At 44.6% G+C, this 20,579-nt stretch overlaps 1 protein-coding gene across 1 annotated transcript in view; it reads right to left on the bottom strand.

Moving 5' to 3' along the window:
* SDK1 (sidekick cell adhesion molecule 1) overlaps positions 1-20,579 on the bottom strand; it is a 557,065-nt gene that overhangs the window by 174,802 nt on the left and 361,684 nt on the right. The window contains 1 exon segment of the mRNA XM_033167902.1: positions 12,843-12,979. Within this exon segment, the coding sequence (XP_033023793.1) occupies positions 12,843-12,979 (137 nt within the window).

Here is a 20,579-nt window from a genome sequence, read left to right as displayed (position 1 = left end):
TATTTCAACCACACCATTACGCTGAGTAAGGCACCCTGCATAGAAGTATTCAAAATGGAACAGTGAAACCTATTCATAATTTCCAAATTAGGGCTATCAACTGATCAAAGGTTTCTCGATCCCTAGAACCATTAATCCAGGACAATTGGCCTCAAACTATTTAGCCTCATTGATTACTATGAATATAAAGAGAAGGGAAGGGTCTAAAATATCTAGAGAAAACATGCCAGTTCTGAGAATATTTGCATCTTTGCACACCCACCATTCTCCCCACCCCTATTTTCTGAGAATAAGCAAGCTCAATTCAAATCAATGGCCCTTGCTTTCAAGTAAATGCTTTTAGAGTTGGACTGTTAGTCAATGAATAGTCTCACTTTCAACCAATTAATCAACTGATTAACTTATTAAAATAAATACGGAAGCAGCTTAATAAAAGGGATACTTTCAGGATATTTAATCAAGGTAACAGGTTGTATTGAATTAGCATCAGAGACATAATTTATTCTCCAGGAAAAAAATAGCATTCTCTCATTCTTTGCTTGAACAGCTATGTTTACAGCAACACCATCAGCAGCAATGAACACATTTTCATAAAGGAACAGATTAACATCCAATTAAAATTAACCTGTTAATCCACCTTGTAATTATTTTATATACCTTTTATCGTGCCCTCCCTCTAGCTGCAGTCTTTTCTAAGTTGAAGGACCATAATCTCCTTACGGCTTTTTCTGACATTACCTCTTAAAGATATGAGCTCTCTCCTTCATGTTATACCCATGTCTGAATATAGCTGAAAACGCAATGTAAGAACCAGACTTTCATGTTCATAACCTCCACATACAACACAATTCTGAAAGGGGCACAGAAGTTCAGCATTTCTCCATAGTAATGGCTTTATGTGATTTCCATAGTGGATTTTTGTCCATAATGGTTCGATATGCCGTTTAACTGCAATTGCTTCCCTCAAATAATCCTTTGAATTGCAGGTTGGTGTGGAAAATTTACTGTTAGAGATTTCTTGCTTTCAGAGAACTACATATCCCCAGAACGAAGCCGGGGCAATCCATCCTTTGCTCAGCCATGCAATGCAACCCTGACCAGGCCAAAATTCTGCACACACAAACTGCAGAAAGGCACTCAGAGCCAACAGCACAAGATGATTGCACCTATCAAGCAACACTTAAACCATTTTCACTGTGGAAGTGTGTCATGAAGCGCACTTGCATTTTCAAAACATAATGTGAAAAGCTGCCCTTACACTCATCCTATGTGGGAAGCATTCTGCAATACTAACTCCTTTTGTATCTTTCCCCATAATCTCGCTCCCAGAACAGTTACTTAAATAGTCATTTCATTCTCAGAATGCCAACTTAACGCCACCGCTTTCTCTCTGATCTTCACTCAAAGACCCACTACTGGTGCTTCTTGAAGTCTCTGGGATGAATCCTTAGCCCTCACCTCCAGCTGTAACTGCATTTGCTTTATTCATTCTTTGAAAAGAAACAACCACTTTGAATCATGGAAACATCATTGAAAGGAGGTGCGTGTGTGGGCAAGGAACCTGTTCTTACGTCACACTGTGAGGTACTCTGCATAGTAAGAACCTCAGAATATAAGAAGAGGCTGCTGGATCAGGCCAAAGGCCCATCTAGTTCAGCATCCTGTTGTCATCGTGGCCAACCAGAGGCCTTTAGGAAACTCGGAAGCAAGACCTGAGAACAAGAGCACTCCCATCACCCTGTGGGGGTGGGTGGGTTCCAGTAACTGGTATTCAGAAAGGCATGCTACTTTTGAGCATGGAGGCAGAGCACAGCCATCAAAGAATCATAGAATGGTAGAGTTGGAAGGTACACCAGAGGTCTTCTAGTCCAACCCCCTGCACTGTAGGAAACACAGCCAACGAATCCCTGACTGATGGCTATCCAACCTCTGCTTTCAAACCTCCAGTGAAGGAAAGTCCGCAGCCTCCGGAGGGAGACCATTCTACTGTGAAACAGCTCTTACTGCCAGAAAGTTCCTTCCTAATGTTTAGCTGGAATCTCCTTCTTGTAATATGAATTCATTGCATTGAGTCTTCCCCTCTGGAGCAGAAGAAAATAAGCGTATTTCATCTTCAGATTGTTTAAAATGGCTATCATATCACCTCTCAGTCTCCTCTTCGCCAGGCTTAACACCCCCAATTCCCTCAGCTGTTTTTTTTTTTTTTTTAAGTAAGGCTTTGTTTCTAGCAGCCATTGATGGCTTTCTTCACCATGAATTTGTCCAATCTTCTTTTAAAGCCATCCAAATTGGTGGCCACCACTGAAATATATGTACAGTGGTACCTCTGGTTACGTACTTAATTTGTTCTGGAGGTCCGTTCTTAACCTGAAACTGTTCTTAACCTGAAGCACCACTTTAGCTAATGGGACCTCCTGCTGCCGCTGCGCCGCCAGAGCACGATTTCTGTTCTTATCATGAAGCAAAGTTCTTAACCTGAAGCGTTATTTCTGGTTAGCGGAAGTCTGTAACCTGAAGTGTCTCTGTAACCTGAGGTACCACTGTATATATATTTGCTGATGAACAACAGTTCAGCTGTGCCTTTTGGAATAGACTGTCAAGATGCATTCATTGGTATCAAAGTTTGGAGTACCACAGATTTATATGAGCTTTTCAAATATCCTGTATTTCCTACCCCCTTTAAAACTGGTTGCTTTCCAATTCCCACCAGGTGTGAAAGCTGTTTCAGACTTTCTCTTAACTTTGTGAGGAACTTCTGCAATGAGAAGTTTCTGTTTGGGAGAGGAAGAAGGCTCCCCCCTCAGACCACATGGTTAAGCAGATTGAGCATTTCTCCACTGAAAAGGGATGCTGCACATGTCACCGCATAATAAATAAAAACTATATTCATTAACATTTTAATAAAGGAGGGAAATGAGCATGATAAGGACAGATGGGCTGTGTATTTCTCAACCCATCTGTTTGGCAGCCCATTCACAGCGCCACACCCAGGAGCAGCTCTGGCTGAAGGCCTTTAATGAAATTCACAGTGAGCTTGGAATATCTCCCTCTTCAGCTTTCATGCAGGTATAGAACTGTGACTTTCTCAAGCCAAATCAGCTCACTGCTGCAAGCCTCAATGCAGATTTTCCTGGGGATTCTGCATACCTCAAAGTGTGTGTGTGTGTATGTATTCAGGAAATATTGACAAGAACAAGCTTTCAATTACCTTCACATTCTGGGATCACATGGATGCTGTTGTGACATCCTCGGAGCCATAGCTAGGGGGAGAGGGGCTAGCCGGTTTTTTTGTCCCAGGTGAAGCCTCCAGAGGGGTAACCATGGCGGTTCCCAGCCTGTGTGTGTGTGTGTGTGTGTGTGTGTGTGTGTGTAAATGCATGTGGGGAATGCCAAACTGGGTCTTTGACCCAAGTGAAATAAGGCCTAGTTTTGCCCCTGACACCCTCATTTTCACCACATGGTCCCGACTGGCTGAGGTCACATTGTGAAAGAGAAGAGATCTCTAAGCAGGGCCGAAATGAAAACCAAAACTGGCACATGGGGGGGGGGAGAGGGGGTATAATGGCTGGTGTGAAAAGAGGCAAACATCCTCTGCAGTATGCAGTGCCTTTTCAGGAGATGTTCCAGGCCACCCAGAATCTTCACAAAAAGGGCCAAGGAATTACTCTACCTTCTGGAGCCCCAGCACTGATTTGAAACGTAAAATAGCCTTTTGTGAAAAGGTAATGCCAGGATTTTCAGTTTCATTCATTGTCTTCATTCTGCAATAATCAAGAACTTCAGAGATTCCATCTAAAGAAAATGGCACCACATCCAGGCATCTCAGTCTTCTATTTTTTGCTCTTCGTGGTTGCTAGGGTGAACTCAATGACTGTCTTGCAATAATGACGAGAAACCTATACAGGGGAAACGTCACACCAGCATCACTAATTCAGAGCTTTGCTGGCAAGAACAAGAACAACTTAACTTCCACTAGGGTAGTCTGCCAACTGAGTTATGAAGGCTGCATCTCAAATATATTTATTTTAACAGGGGTTTTTTTTGGGGGGGGGGAGAAAGTCCAATTTCTGGCACAGTGGGAACCAGGAATATTAGGGGAGGCTGTCATTTGAAAAAGAGTGCAAGGAAGCCTGGAAACTTGCAGGAAGCCATCAACAAAGAAGCTGGCCTGACAAAAGATTTCACTTTATCTGTGATAGCTGTGATTCAATGATGTGTGTGCACCAAAGCTATCTGGATTTATTGGACCAAGTTATTCTCTAGTAAATCACAGCACTGAACCAAAATGCTGTTTTCCAAACACCCCTGGAAAGCTGCTGGAAGAGAAACAATCAAAGAAACAATGCTAATCCTGTTCGGGAGTAGACCTACTGAAATTAATGATTGTGGTTAGCTTACGTCCATAATTTCAGTGTGTCTGAGTAAAACTTACTTGTAGTTGGGTGCAATCCAGATACTTATACACTCATGCAGGCCAGAGTCTTCACCTTATCAATGTCAAACCCACCCCATATTGGTGCTAAACCCACCCCATATTGGTGCTAACCGAGAGTTGTGTGCATAATTTTTGATGGACCCCACATATTAGGGATGTTCTACTCATGGAATTAAATTCAATGTCTCCCTTCATGTAGGACTCAAGATGGATTTTCTCCTCATGGCCTTTGTATCAAAGCCTGGAGCCCATTTCATACATGCATATTAAAAACTTAAAGCATGGCTAAGTTGCAATCCTAAGGAAACTACTTCTCTGTGTGTGTGTTTGACATCCAAGTATGGGTGTGAGCAGCAAAATGTGGGAAGCTACTGGTTGACTGCAGGAGCTGGATGAGACCCAATGCTATGTGAATCACAGATGGAATATAGCAAAGATGTTCATATCCCCACCCACTCAATAATAGTGGAGACCCCTCCTTTCAACACCATTTGTTTGTCTTTCACGGTTGTTCTCTTATGAATCAAAATACAGTAATGTGTGTTGTGGTGTCTAAAGAATGAAAAAAAAATGATAGGAAAGAGAAACTAAGGCCGGGCGAAGAAGAAGAAGAAGAAGAAGAAGAAGAAGAAGAAGAAGAAGAAGAAGATTCTAACTAGAATGCTAAATGTCCATAGATGACCTAATTGTCACCGGTCTGTTTCAAGGAGCAATTTGGTTTCATCCATTAACCTCAACTGTAAACACCACTTGAGAGTGCTTAACCCAAGCCACTTGATCCAGTGAACAGTTTGATTCAACAATGGAGCCTATTAATCTCTCTACCAGCTTAGGGTTGTGCTCTGTTTATACGCTGCATCTGTAGAAATACTTTATTTATTCTTCTTCCCTTCTCCTGGTAGAAGATAAAAGATCTGGCAGGAAGAGGAGATTAAACAGAAAACTAATATAAACGAACCCTATTCATCTCCTGGGCACTCTGCTTTGCACAGAAAAACATGGTTGGAGGGGGAAGATTTGCTTCCTCGTGGAGCCAAGGATTGAGCAAGTTCGCAGAGTACCTTTAAAATTTAAATAGCAATCCTCCTCTTGACAATCAAACTAAACCTTTTCAAAGGCTGCTCCTCCCTTAAGCCTTTAAGGAAAAGAAGAAAGCTGAATGGCAAAGCGGCTTCTTGCACTGTATAAAAAGGACAAGAGAGTTTCACATGCTGGATCCATTTGGTTGCCCTTTTCCAGCCTCCTCCCAGAATAGGAAACATTCCATAAAAATGTCAACACCCCCTTCGCCTTCCTCTGGGGATTACTGTCACTTGCCTGACACAGAGAACCCAGAGAAGCTCCGCGCTGCAGTGACAACAGACACAACAGGTCAAGCTATTAAATAAGCCTCCATTATACTGAACAGACAGTGCTAATCTTTCATTTTGCGTAGGCTACCCTAGAATACATTTCTCAGGCTGCACTTGTTCTCTCTCTCTCCTCTCTCTCTCTCTTGCTGCAGCTCACACTATCTGAAATAGCTCCCATTTTCAGTTGTCAGTTTTCAAAAACATAACGTCCTATTGTGGATGGACACTATTGATATGAAATTCAAGTCCCAAGAAAAAAAGATTTCCCAATAAGATTGGTTGGGGTATATCTGTAGGTCACATCAGGATGAGAAGTGAAAGCCACATTGCTGGCTGAAAACAGGAGTCATAGAATGATAGAATTGTAGAGTTGGAAGGCACCATGAGGATCATCTAGTCCAGCCCCAGCAATGCAGGGTTTGTTTGTTTTTGCCCCATGTGGGGTTCAAACCCACAACACTGATATTAAGAGTCTCGTGTTCTACTGACTGAGCTATCCATGTGATCAGGTATGCCCACCAAGAATCTTCCATGTCTCGCCACCTGAATGAGCTGACTGGCCACCTCTGCTTCTTCCTTTGGTTGCCTTAGAGCAGGCATGCCCAACCTGTGGCGCTCCAGATGTTTTGGCCTACAACTCCCATGATCCCTAGCTAACAGCACCAGTGGTAAGGGATGATGGGAATTGTAGTCCAAAACATCTGGAGGGCTGAAGGTTGGGCATGCCTGCCTTAGAGTGTTGCAAGAGTTTGCCCAAAGTTGGCTTGCATAGGAACTCCAAGGGTTCTTAAAAGCCAACTCAAAGGTCCTCCTCTGGTGCAATGGGTCAATGCATCTGGCTGTGAACAGAAGTTTGGTGGCTCTAGCCCATTCAGAGATGGCTCTGGGCGGGATCCTGCATTGCAGGGGGTTGGACTAGATGACCCTCTAGGTCCCTTCCAACTCTACAATCCTATGATTCAAAGGAGAGAGGGGCTTTTAAAATCCCTCCTCAGAAAGCCTAAATTCAATATCTAGGCCAGAGAAGGGTCCCCATTCCCACTCCCCCCCCCCGAAATCAGTAGCGTGTGCAGATGTCTCTTGGAATGTCTCAGAGGGCAACATGACAGGGCAACAGAGAGAGAGGGAGGAAATTCTCCTTCCTCATTATTTCCCTCATTGGTGCTGCTGCTACCGCTCAAAATTGACTGAATGGGGATGGTGCTCTGGAGAGCCCATAGGATGATCTGGGGGGTGGGGAGGCCTTTCAAACAATCACCACCACCACCGCCCCACTCCAAATCCTTCAAGGCCAGAGGGTGCTGCTTTGTTGGACTCCTGAAATTTGGAAGACTCACTCCCATCACACATACCCTGTTTCAGAAACCAAAGGCTATAAAATAAGAGAATAGCACTTTATGGGCACAGGCAGAAGGCTGGGGTCAAGAGCAGGACCTCTCCGGTCAGCCTTGGAAGGCTTTCCCACTTTGCTGAAGCAAAAGCTCCCTTTCAGTGTCGGACTTTAACTTTCTATCCATCCATCCATCCATCCATCCATCCATCCATGTATCCATCCATCCATAATTTTGTTTGTATGCTGCCTTTCCACAAAAAGAACCGTGTTCACAGCAGCTTACAAGAAAGAAAACTGGAAAGTATCTCAAAATCACAAGATTGTCACAATTAAAATTGACACAAGAATAATTTCATGATATCATAATAATAAAGCAAATATATCAATATTTAAAAACATTTCAGAGCTATAAATATAGCAAAATTACACTAACAACTTCCCACCTTCTGACAACAGTAAAGATAACAAGGCAGGCTGGCAGTTTCAACATGGTGCGAGAAACCCCTTTCCTATGGTGTTGCTCACAGTCTCTCTCCTGCAACAGCTTCTTATAAGGCGACCAAGGGCGGGGCATGGGGTAGCTGGCAACACCCCTCCTATGATGTTGCTTCAACCAGCTTTTGCCAAGTGTTCTGTTCAAGATCTGAATAGACCCCCACCCACCCCCATGAGAGCTTAGAGCCTGGCCACGACCACAGTCAGACAAAGGAGAGGGGCAGCAAGGGAGGCTTTCTATTGGAAACCTCATGGGTTCTTCAAGAAATCCGCTTTTTCAGAGTCAAATCAGCTTATTCCCGGATCTATCTGGGGAAGGGGGAAATTGATAAAAGGAAAAGAATAGGAATAGTCAAAATCTGCAGCTGAAGAAGCATAGCTGGAAAGTGAGTATTAGCAATAAAAAAGGATGGCCAGCCTGCACAGATCAACCTTTCTGGACCATTCAGCTTTTATTGCCTTGCAGGTGAAGCAGTAACAACAAGCAATTGTAACTGAAGAAGAGGCAAAAACGCCAACAGAGCAAGGCATATAATGTTGATGGCTGCAATTTCTGGCCCTGCTCTTTGGCCACAACTCCTGGCTTGTGCTGTGGTCCTACTGCCTTGGTTAATCTTCTCTTCTGAAGGCTCACAGCTGACTCTGGACTCCTGGTTCCAAACTGCTGCCCATCGCCCAGCCCTGACAGTCTCCCTAATACTATGTTTACCTTTTTTAGGGCTCATCCACACTTCCACATACCCTGTGTGTAGAAAGCACTAGTCCAAGCAACTGATCCCTTGACCTACACATTCTAACCATGGGTCTGAGTGGTTTCCCCTTTGCTCCACACTCCTTTCCCAAGGAAAGCTCACTCCTTAGTGTTAAATCAGAGCAGACGTCAATCCGGAGAAAACCCGAATTGCCGTTTGCTCCGACAGAATGCTAAAGAGCAGTTTTCCCTGGAGGAAGGCAGCAGGACAAGAAGAAGTGCGGACAAGCTCTTGGCTGAATGGCACTGAAGGAAAAGCGCTGTGTCAGGTCAAGTCGTCCAGGCATCAAGCGATTAGTCCTCCGAGATTTGGACTTGCTAAACTACCTTCTTTGGCAACAAATAGCAAACCTTATGAAATCTCAGGTTACCTGCACATCCAGGGCAATGGGTGCTACTGGTCTTATTAAAGCATTCTGTCCTCAACAGAACCAGTGAACAAACTGAGGACACAGCAAGGTAACACATTATAAAAACAAGGTAACAGGCACACATTATAAAAACAAGTTCCTGTTAGGCTTCTTGATGAAAACCCCTCACAGTATTAAAACTTTACAGCATCGTGTCTGCAATACACCCTTAGCAACTGGAAAAAAAGTCATGCAGAGGCTCCCATAAACAGGGATTAGGATGCATAACACATATTGCACCACTGCTAACAGTTAAACAGCTACAAATACCAGTATAAGCAAATGAGCTTGGGGGAAGCATATGTAAAAACTAGCTGCAGTTAAAATATATAAAAAGGCACCTGTGCCACCCAAAGAACAAGCAGAAGCACTGAAAGCAATTTTTGACCGAAAGGACAAAGGAACTTCCGGATGCAGAGAGACAAGTGACAGTGTGTGTAATAGCAAGTACAGCCCCCCACAAAGACGCTGGCATAAAACGGACACAAAGCCTGCCCTAGAGCGTAGAGCAGGGGCCAGGAAATCTACACCAGCAAACAAAAGATTAAAGCATTAACCCCACTCTCAGGCTGCATGCTGCCAAACATGGACTTCTTTTACACATGCGCACACAAGGCAGTTTCCGTAGTGTTGTAGCACTTCACGGGTGATTGAAGACACAGGATAAGGAAGTGCTTAGATATTCCTGCCACCAGTCGGGCTGTTAATAGCAGGAAAGGTTTAATATTTAAATGCAATGAGGAAAATGCAGAATGGCAGCTAGAAACTTGGGGTCTGTATATGAGGAACACAAACACCAAACAATGCAGGGCCTTGGTTTCTCCTTGGAACAGCTATGTCAGGGGGCTGCCCTCGCCGCAAGGCAAGGAGTTGCCAGGGCTTTATCAGTATCGCGAGCCCCCGCCTCAACTGCTGAGCAATTCATCTTCCTCCAGTGGGGAAGGCAGTGATCCCTCTAGTGGGGAGGAGAGATGGGACTGGGAAGTAGGAGTCAGGGCTCTGACAGGGAGAGAGCCCACGCACCAAGCAGAGGCTGGAGGGGAGGCACCTCTTCCGTCTCCCCACTTGCGCAGGGAGGAAAGAACAGAGGGGGTAGGCGAGGGTTCCGCATCCCGTGACTTTTATGCTGGGCAAAGAACCGGAAGGGGTCATTCCCGGACTCTGCCGAAGGATGAGCTGGACATCTTTTTTGTAGCTGCACTGTATATATTTGCACAATAAAGAAACTTAGTTTTAGAAGCCTCGGAGTCAGTCTGGTTACTCATGAGCAGCCACTGAAAACCTTACAAGCTACATGTACAACAGAGTATTTGATGTTTTTCCTACTTCCTTTGACTAGTAGAATTAAGCAGTTTCCCCCCTTCAAATGCTAAAAATCATTTCACACACTCCACAGAATGAGACACAGGCTGGATCTAGACACATCAAAGAAGTGCTTAAGAAAATGCATTGTAACCTTTATATTGAGAAATCGGGTGGGCAAAAATGGAACCCCACAGTGCCATCTGGTGTCACAGCGTTATACCGTATCGCATATAAAACACATATAAAACGCTTTTTCTTTAGCAATCTAGCTGAGCTCACAGAGATGATGAAGTTCTGGGCTTTTCCACTTCAGGCTTTAGGGTGTGGCAGTTTTTAATGCTTATGTTAAAAAATCTATGTGTATAGAAAACCAGTATGTCAATGAGAAAGGCTTAGCATAAACTGATGTTCTAGTTCACTAGATGAAAGAGGTTTTTAAAAATAAAAATATAGAATGGGGGCATGCAAAAACATGGCACTCCTCACTTGCAGTTTGAAGTGGCAAAATCCAGAGTTCTACCACCTCTATCTACCAATTGTATTGAATAGCCATCCATGGACAGTCATTTTGCAGAATTACTTGGGCTGTTTGTTTGCATCCTCTTTCCTCATGTCCTAGATGGGATGCATATATTCCATGTGAATCACAGACTCTTGCAAAGGCTAAAATGCAGAGGAGGAGGCAGGTTTTGAAACAATTGTCAGGATAAAGCCTGCAGGGCAAATACTGCAGCTAACTCAGAGCTTTGATCTCCGATTTTAGGATGAGGATGCGCATTCATGAAGGCTGGAAGTTAAGCAAAGTTGCCCACACTGCAGACCGTATCATTATTAATCCATCCCAATGTTCAGAGGATTAGAGTGTGCTCCTGTGTGCCCTTTCTGTTTGTAGTTTTGAGAGTGTCAGTTTCCCTGCCCAGCTAGCCAGTGACCATTTCTGTGGTGCAAAGTCTTGCACGGTCAACAACCCACTGATTTTTACAATAACTATGAAATACAACACAGTGAATCATTCCTTCCTTTGCAGATGATGAACACAAACCAAGTCACAACAACTTGCCTAGGGTTGCCACAGGAGTCCACGATCAACCAGGATTGAAATCCAAACTCCACCTGCATTCCTTTCCATTACCCCTCCCCAAAAGCATTGCTGGCAAGAATGGCTCTCTGCTCCCTAGGCTGTGTCTCCTTTTTGTTTCTGTGCTTCCAGACAAAAAGCTTTGTGAAATATGCACAGAGAGTAGCCTGTGGTAGATTACGATGCCATCAGCTAAAATCAGCGGATTTGTCTGACAGCGTGTGAGAGTTCAGAAAATCCCTTCGTACCCTTCAGGATTATCAAAGCAATTTCTGTAGGATGTTATCAGATCTCGACTGAGCTTCTTACAGATTTTTAGAGGTGAATTACTATATTTTCCAGTTGACAGTATCATCCCTATTTCCGGGACAGTCTCCTGCAAAGCCTGATATTCTGGATTACATCTGAAGGCCACTCAAAACTGCATGCCGAAGCCCATGTTTCTAGCCCCTGAATATTGTGGTTGCATTTATATTCCAAAGTGTGCGTGCTGAGCATGGCCAGATAAACAACAGAGTGATTGAAGTACATGGTAGGGCCCTTGGCTAAAATAGATACTCGGCAGCAGACCAGATGTAGCTTCCCCCCCCAAAAAAAAATTAACATTCATGTAAATAAACATGAAGCCTTTCCATTTACTTTGAAGCCCACAGACATGCACACACACACACACACACACACACACACACACACCACTCTTCCTCAACTGAATCTGTCTCCTTCATTTCTCCATCTCAGCCACCTTGATTTGGCAGGAAGAGAGAGAAGCAAAGGCTGCATCAGAAATAAGGGTGGTATGGTTGTGTGTGTGTGGGGGGGGGGTGAGATCAAATGAGCAGAGGAGGAGGCAGGGAGGTTCAAAGGTATGAATAAAGGCTGCCTCCTTCAAACCTGAATCTCCCAACCTGTTGTTGAATCAGGGACGTGGCAACCGCAGTTTCTCTGCTCTAACCCCTGCCCCACCTCCCTTCCCTGCTCCTAGGAGCGGGACTCTGGGGCAGGAAGTTAGAGGAGAAGCCCTCACTTCCTCATCTCTTGGTTGTCGGCAGCAAACTCATGCCTCCGCAGCATAAGCTGGACCCAAGGAGAAGCCTTACCAGTGGTGGTGAGAGGGGTGTTACTCAAGAGAGGAAAGGAATGGGGAGGAAAGAAAAGGCTCTTAGTGGAAGATGCATGGAGAGTGAAGAGGGCAGGTGGCTCAGTGCTCAGGACCGTCCACTAGACTCTGGGACTATGGGAGCCCTGATAAGAAAATGCCAGCTCAATTATATTTTATGAGAGTGACTGCCATGACAACACGCCTAAGCCGAGCATCAGGATTACACTGGGGCTGCATAATTGCACTCCTGAGCAGTGAACATCCAGGCAGCCGCCATGGCTTCTTAAGTCAAAGATAATGCATGTGCAACAGGTCTGAAGAGCGGCAGTGACTGGGGGTGACAATTAGAGTCCCCAATGGGGCAGAACATTTGCCAGGGGAAATGGTTGTTCTTTTAGAATAAAATTTCTTATTTAAAATTTATTAATAATCCGCATGCACATTTGCAAGAGAAGAACAGATACCCAGGCTCGCATGATTCTCACGCCTAGCCAAGAGATACTTGGGAGGGGAGGGAGGAAAATAACAACTCCAAATAAAATGCATTCACATAAATGGATGAAAATCAGTTTCACCACACTTACTGTTCTCAGACAGCTCAACGATGTAGTGCAGGACGGGGCTGTTTCCATTGAAGGGACGCACCCAGGAGAGGACCACGCTGCGGCTGAAGGAAGCATTCAAGGTGGCTAGGAGGTTCTGCGGTGGGTGAGGCAATTCTCTGTGGAAAGCAGGATGGGGAGACAAGGAGGAGGAGGAGGAGATGTTCAAATATAAGGATGTCATCTAGAGGAGGGGAAAGGTTTTTCTGCTGCTCCAGAGAAGCAGACACGGGGCAATGGATTCAAACTACAAGAAAGAAGATTCCACCTAAACATTAGGAAGAACTTCCTGACAGTGAGAGCTGTTGGCAGTGGAATGTTGTGCACAAGGAGTGTGGTGGAGTCTCCTTCTTTGGAGGTCTTGAAGCGGAGGCTTGACAGCCATCTGTCAGGAATGCTTGATGGTGTTTCCTGCTTGGCAGGGGTTGGACTGGATGGCCCTGGTGTCTCTTCCAACTCTATGATTATATGAAGAGGGCATCGGAAATTAAAACAAAAGCAAAGAAGGAAGCGGTCCACCTGTCACTCTGTAGGTCACAGACAAATGTTTAAGACATCAGATGGGCACATGGATCAGCTAATGTAAAAGTGAATAATAATATAATAATATTCAGAGCAATGCTGAGTTTTGTGTGGTTTCTCAGTGGTGATTTATGTGAAATTCCTAGGTTGACGCTTAAATAGCTAATGGCTCTGTTACTTAACATGGGGGAAAAGCCAGTTTTTCAAATTTGTTTTTTTTGAGACAACTTGGCCATAAATTCTTTTTACAGCGAGTTCTAGTAATGGAATAGCTGTAAAACATATGATAGGAAACCAACCCTGAGGAGAAAGGGGGAGAGAGATTTTAAAGTGGAATTTTCATACTTGGGCAAGCAGAAGACACTGCCACCACCATGAAGAGCCCCCCGTCAAAATTATTGTACTTTAAGATCATGTTGCAGCCTCAGCCTGGTAGATCCCTAACAAATAGGGGTGTTGTTCCTTTCTAACCACCCAAGCAAAAAATGCCTGCAAAAAACACTTGGGAATGCTAAATGGAATGCTTAAAATCTATAGTAAAATGAACAAAACATAGGTTTAGTAAAGCGCCAATATCTAAATCACACACACAAATTATGAAAGTAAGCACCCACAAATATGTGGATTGGATGGGTAAGGATATTCTTATGGCTTCAAAGCACTGGGAAACTTGCTGTGAGTTACAGCAGCTGTACCAACAAGCCCCAGTGCCTGAAGCAGAAGGGGAAGCTGGCCTTAGCGGTCAGTCCATTTGTCCATCTAGTTCAGTATTGTCTACCACTGACGGGCAGCAGCTGTTCAGGATTTCGAAAGGAGCCTGTTTCTGCCCTACCTGGTATACCAGAATTGAACCAGGGACCTTCTGCATGCAGAGATGGTCTCCACCCTGATCCACAGCCCCCCTGCAAAAAAGGAGCCTTTTACCAAATCAGACTATTGGTTTATTTATCTTAGTGTGGTCTACACTGGCTGGTAGCTCCTGGCCAGGGATTCTGCCCAGCCGCTAGCTGGAGATGTCAGCATTGGAATTTGCTTACAAGGACATGTATCCTACCTAACCTTCCCCTTCCCTCCTCAGATTGCAATATAAATTATTTATTTTATTTATTGCATTTTCATCCAAAGGTGGCATACATGGTTCTTCTCTCTGTCCTCATTTAATCCTAACACAACAACCCTGTGAGGTATGCTAGACTAAGAGGCAGTGAGTGGCCCAAGGTCACAACCAGTGAGCTTCATGGCCAAGTGGGGATTTGAACCCTGGTCTCTCAGATCCCAGTCTGATGCTATAACCACTGCGCAACAGTGTCTCTCTCAAAAATAAATCAAAGACTAACTATTTGCTAGCCATTAATGCAGACCAGCACCCATCAAATGAAGTGGCCCATTCCCAGTCACATGGTGGGGCTTGTCTTGGCCTACATCATGAATTTAAGTGAGACAGTAGCAGGTTTCAGGTGCCATCAGCGGGCAATGATCCCACCATTCAGATAGATAGACAGATAATTGGGGTGGGGGTGTTGAGGGAGGAAGTTTGCATTCTCTGCCTCAGCTGTTTGAATGTCTTGTGTGAGACTTACTCATAGCTAACAAGACCCGGATCTTCTGCTTCTTGGCATTTCCCATCACAGTGAAGCCCAAATCTCTTGAGTGGGAAAAGCAACCATCCTAGCAATTTGTCATGGACTCTCAGTGGAAGTTCTCTCTCATATCAATTATTGCTGACCCTGGCTGGTCAGACCAAAAACAGTAATTGTACTTGACATTCTTTAATTAAAAAATGTACTCATTTCTTTTCATAATTTATTAAGCTGCTGCACACTGAGCACCGTCTAAAACCACAACGAGTCCACATTCATAAACAAGTGCAATTTCAGCCCAGGGATGTGGCTTTAAATCAGAGCTGCGAAAAGCATGCCCTGAATTTTAGATTCCTTCCTGTGGTTGAAGCGAAGAGAGGAGAAATGAATTTAATTTTGCATTAACTTTGAACCGCGGCCCATAGTTTATGTAGCCCACACCAGGCTGCATAGCTCGAACTGAAAAACAAAATTATGCTTGAGCTAACATAGGGTCATAAGAGCCCTGCCCCATCAGGCCAAAGGCCCATTTTGCCATCTGCTCTTACAGTGGTCAGCCTGCAACCAGGACCTGAGCTCAACAACCCCACCTGCCATCCTCCAGACCTGGCCTCCCAGATCTTCTGCCTCCAGCTATGGAGAGAGAACATAGCCCTTGTGGCTAGAAGCCATGGATGGGCTCATCCTCCATTAAAAGATGCTGGAAGTTGACAACAGAAAGGGCTTTTTCTCAAACTCCAAGCCATGAGGGCAGCTTTTCTGCACCATCAAGTAAAGGAAGGCATTCTCACATCAGTGGAGGCCAAATGTCTGCAGCAGGAAGTTTGCTCTACCCATGGAAGCTCCCCATGTGGTTTTGCTCTCTGGCCACGCAGGGCTCTAAATTGTGGAGGGAGCCTCCATCTGTTAGCAAGCCCCTTGGTGCAAATGTTGCCTCCCTGACCCCTGCAACACATGGAGGGGGTGGAGCTAGCTAGGACAAAACCTCACACTTTTGAGTCCTAATTGGTGCCCCCAGGAATGCAGAATATCAGGGGAGCCGACTTGGGCCCCAGGTTATGGGTGCCCAGTGTATGTGACTTCATGATGTCACATTGTGATGTGACGTCATGACATGACACGTACCCTGGCCTCAGAACCTGACTTCCGGTAGCACCAGGTTCCGAGACCTCACGGAACCTTGAAAGTTGTGTTGGGGACCCTGCAGTATGGGTGCTAAGCACCCACAACATTTTTTGTGGGTGATTGGGCACCCAGAGCCCCTATAGCTGGTGCCCCTGCATAGAAGCAAAGTTCCACTGCATAGAATGGCTGGAAGGGGACCTTTTACTTGCTTCAGAGGAGACCCAGTGTAAGACTTACATACTGTTTGTAACTGATCATGTTACTGAGATCTGGCACGTCCCAGGTAAAGCCAGCCATTCTGTAGTGCTGGCAGGATTCTGCATGAAAGTGGTGAAATTGATCAAAACAGGAATGTATGGTATCATGGAGTGTGGTTTTTTTATTATTTTTTAAATGTTACAATGTATTTTCCCCCCATATGTAACTAACTCTGGGAACTTACAGTGAATGGAAGGTTAATTAATAATTGTAAAAACAATTATTATTTTTTGCTGTAACTATTTATTTTGTGCTTTTCACCTTGTGAACTGCCCCGAGAGATTTGGGGAAAGGGTGGTATATAAATTTAAATAAGAAAGAAAGAAAGAAGAAGAAAAAGAAAGAAGAAAGAAAGAAAGAAAGAAAAGAAAGAAAGAAAGAAAGAAGAAAGAAAGAAGAAAGAAAGAAAAAAGAAAGAAAGAAAAGAAATGGTGCCTAACTATGCAAATGCGGGTAGTGCTGTGGATTAAACCACAGAGCCTAGGACTTGCCGATCAGAAGTCGCGCAGTTCAAATCCCTGCGATGGGGTGAGTTCCCGTTGCTCGGTCCCAGCTCCTGCCCACCTAGCAGTTCGAAAGCGCGTCAAAGTGCAAGTAGATAAATAGGTACCGCTCTGGTGGGAAGGTAAACGCTGTTTCCGAGTGCTGCTCTGGTTTCGCCAGAAGCGGCTTGGTCATGCTGGCCACACGACCCAGAAAAACTGTCTGTGGACAAACGTCACCTTCCTTGGCCAGTAAAGCGAGATGAGCACCGTAACCCCAGAGTTGTTCGCGACTGGACCTAACTGTCAGGGGTCCTTTACCTTTACCTTTTTAACTATGCAGAGCAAAAGATGCAGTTGTGGATTCAAAGTGTAAGATCATAGAATCATACAGTTGCAGATTGGGAAGGGGCCATGGGGGTCATATGTCCAACCCCTTGTAGGAATCTTTTGCCCATGTGGGGCCTGAAGCCATGGCCCCCAGATTAAGATTCACAGGCTCTACCAAGTGAACTATCCCAGCTATAAATAGTGTTTACAGAGACACCAGGTGGTTGCAGAAGCACGAAGTATGAACATGCCTGTCATTGTATATGTGTTTATTGGCTAGGTCTGTTTCCCTGTCACTTTAAAGATATCCATTCAAAGCTACTCTACAGTTACCAGCCCAGGCTGCTCTCATTTTGCTCAAGTAAACAGTTGATACAGAAGGGAATCGTTTCTGCCTGTTTCAAATTCTAGCCTTTAGTGGAAATTTAGAAAGGCTCCTTGATATCTGAAACACTGAACATCTAGCTTGTCTATGCTCATCAAGAAAACAGGCTTGATCTCCATTTGGTGAAACTCTGTAAAAGCTAATATTCCTGTTAGGTTACTTCAAGTTTAAATGCAAGTTCCTGTGAGGATTTGATTTGAGCAGATTGTCTTGCAAGACTCCCTGCAAATTTTAATATTGATATTTTGGAGCATCGATCAATTTGAAGTTCTTGAACTGTGGAATTTGTAACCCTCTCCATTAGTACACTGTGTGCTCATTAGAGCTGATATATTGGAGCAAACTCATATTGTCTCCTGTACCGGGTGGACAGTATAGGCAGTCACCTTGAGTCCACACTAGCAAGGGCAAACCATAACAGGTCTTTGGGGCTAAGCAGCCCTCTGTACTAACTTGTTAAGGCCATAAAATATAAGAGCATTGAACTGTTGCCTTCTGAACTCAGCAACTGCCAGCACATGATTATATACAGAAGTTCCTGGAGGCAGAGGAAATGAGCATGCAAGAAACATCTCTCTCCAGAAATGATCGTTTACAACTGAAGAGCACCTCTCAAGCGAGGAAATGTATTGGTCTCTCTATTGTACACAAAAGTGGAGATTAACCATTATTAATCTCTCTTGAACAAACGCTTCCATGTTACATATAGGAGAACACTAATATTAAGAGCAAGGAGGGTGAGAAATTAGTTACCACCATTGTGAAACCTGTCCATCTTTCATTGGGAAGAAATTAAAATCTCCTTGCTCTTAACACCCATGGAATTATTGCATACTAACTGGATGTCAGAGTGGGATTGTGGGGATCAATATTGAGCTATTTCTGTGTCAGAACAATTTATTTATTTCACAATATTTATATACCGGTTGATTGTAGTAAAAATCAAAGCTGCTCACAAAAAGAGGAAAGACTGCTAAGTCAGAAGCTGCTGAACGACCAGATGGGAAATTGGATTGGGCTCCTGAACTGGTGGTCTGGTCCTTGTGCTGGATCTTTCACAGAAGCTGCCCCAAACTTGGACTCACCAGAGGAACTGAGTGCTTCCATGCTACCATGCGTGGTATTGTGGGAGGCCATCAAAAGGCAAAGCAGTACTCGGCTTCAGACCAGGAGGTGGACCATCAAATCACCTCAGGCTTCAGGCCAAAGTGGGTGGGGCTGGAGACGAGACTCATAAGGCCTGTTCACCTCCAGTCTTTGTTGGAGATTCAGGATAGAGAGAACATCGGAAGGGCCTGCTGGATCAGATCAGTGACCCATCTCGTCCAGCAGCTTGTTCTCACAGTAGCCAACCGGATTCCTCTGGGAAATCTGCAAACAGGACCCGAGCACAAGAGCACTCTCTCCTCCTATATTTTCCAGCAACTGACATTCGGGAGAATTGCTGCTTCCAATTGTGGAGACAGAGTACTGTACAGCTATCCTGGCTAGCAGCCATCAATAGTCTTATCCTCGCCCCCATGAATTTGTCTAATCCTATTTTAAAGCCACCCAAATTGGCGGCGATCGCTGCTCCTTTGGGAGTGAGCTCTGCAGTTTAAATCTGTGCTGCATGAAGAAGCCCTATCTTTTATCTGCCCTGAATCTTCCAGCTATCAGTTTCATTGGATGTCCGCGAGTTCGAGTGTTATGAGAGAAGGAGAAAAACAGCAGAGTTCATTTCTGGAATCTGCTGCCACAAAATGTGGTGATGTTCACTAGCTAGGAAAGCTTCAGAAGAGGATTGGACAAATTCATGGAGCAAAGTTTACCAATCATAGTCATGATGAAACCTCCAGGTTGAGAGGCCTATGCCACTGGAGACCAGTTGCTGAGGAGCAACAACTGGCTTTCATGCCTTGCTTATGGGCTTTTAGAAGCCATCTAGCTGGCTACTCTAGGAAACAAGAAAGACGTTTGCTTGACCCAGCCAAACCCTTCTTCGTGTTCTTAAACAGTTCCTCATCCTTTTGCAACACGGTGTGAAGAATCACCCAAACACATGCATGTGCTGAAACCATTTGCAAAATCACACGCACCAGTTTTGCTTCAGCACTTGTCTAAGCTCTAAACCATCAAAAAACTGTACCCAAACAACCCTAGAGAGGAGTCTGTTGGTGACAGTCTCCTGGGACTCTGGCAAAGTCCCCATTTGCCTTCCTATATAAACACGAGAGGACTGTTTCACTGCTGTGGTGAGGCTGGAGGAAAAAGGTAAGGTATTCAAAAAACGATACATGGCAGACACAAATACCCTAATGTTTGAGAAACAGTTTGTGACTGCCAGAGGATGGCTGAAGAAATTTACTCAACAAACACCCACAGAGTATCTTACAAAATTAGCTAAAAGCAGCTATTTGCTAAGGGAAATAAACTAGGCATGTTTTTGGAAAGATTTCTCAGGGAAAAAAGAGCCCAACAGCAGGTAATTAGAGAGACTGTGACTGAAGAGAGGATTACCAAGAAGGCGAAGGAGATTAAGCAAGCCTCCTTGTCAATTTGAAAAAGAAGAAGAGAAAAAGCTTTCCTTCCTGGTCACAAAAGACCGTCTAAGCCAAATCTGCCATGAAGTTTGACTTGCGGTAAGTGGTTCAGCAGGAGGATGTTTTAAAAGGGAAAGGCGCCATCGGTCCCTCAGGTCTCCTTTGCAGAGGAACCAGAGGCCACTGGACCATTTGGCTCAGCCTTGCCTGCACTGACTTGCAGCAGTGCCTCTCCTGCGTCACAGACAGCGGCCCTTCGCAGCCTTATCTGGAGCTGCCAGGAGCTGAACCTGGGTCTTGCGGCAGGCAACCCTTCCTCTGGCACAGGAAGCAGCTTTATATGGAATGTTATCTATTTCATAAAATGTATATACCACTTGATTGTAAAAAGAAAGAAAAACACATGCAAACAGTCCATATACCTAGTAAGGTAAAGGGACCCCTGACCATTAGGTCCAGTCGAGGACGACTCTGGGGTTGCGGCACTCATCTCGCTTATTGGCCGAGGGAGCCGG

The sequence above is a fragment of the Lacerta agilis genome, chromosome 13, assembly GCF_009819535.1.
Source record: "Lacerta agilis isolate rLacAgi1 chromosome 13, rLacAgi1.pri, whole genome shotgun sequence".
In the NCBI taxonomy this organism is placed as follows: Eukaryota; Metazoa; Chordata; class Lepidosauria; order Squamata; family Lacertidae; genus Lacerta; species Lacerta agilis.
This window is presented reverse-complemented; position numbering and strand designations above follow the sequence as displayed.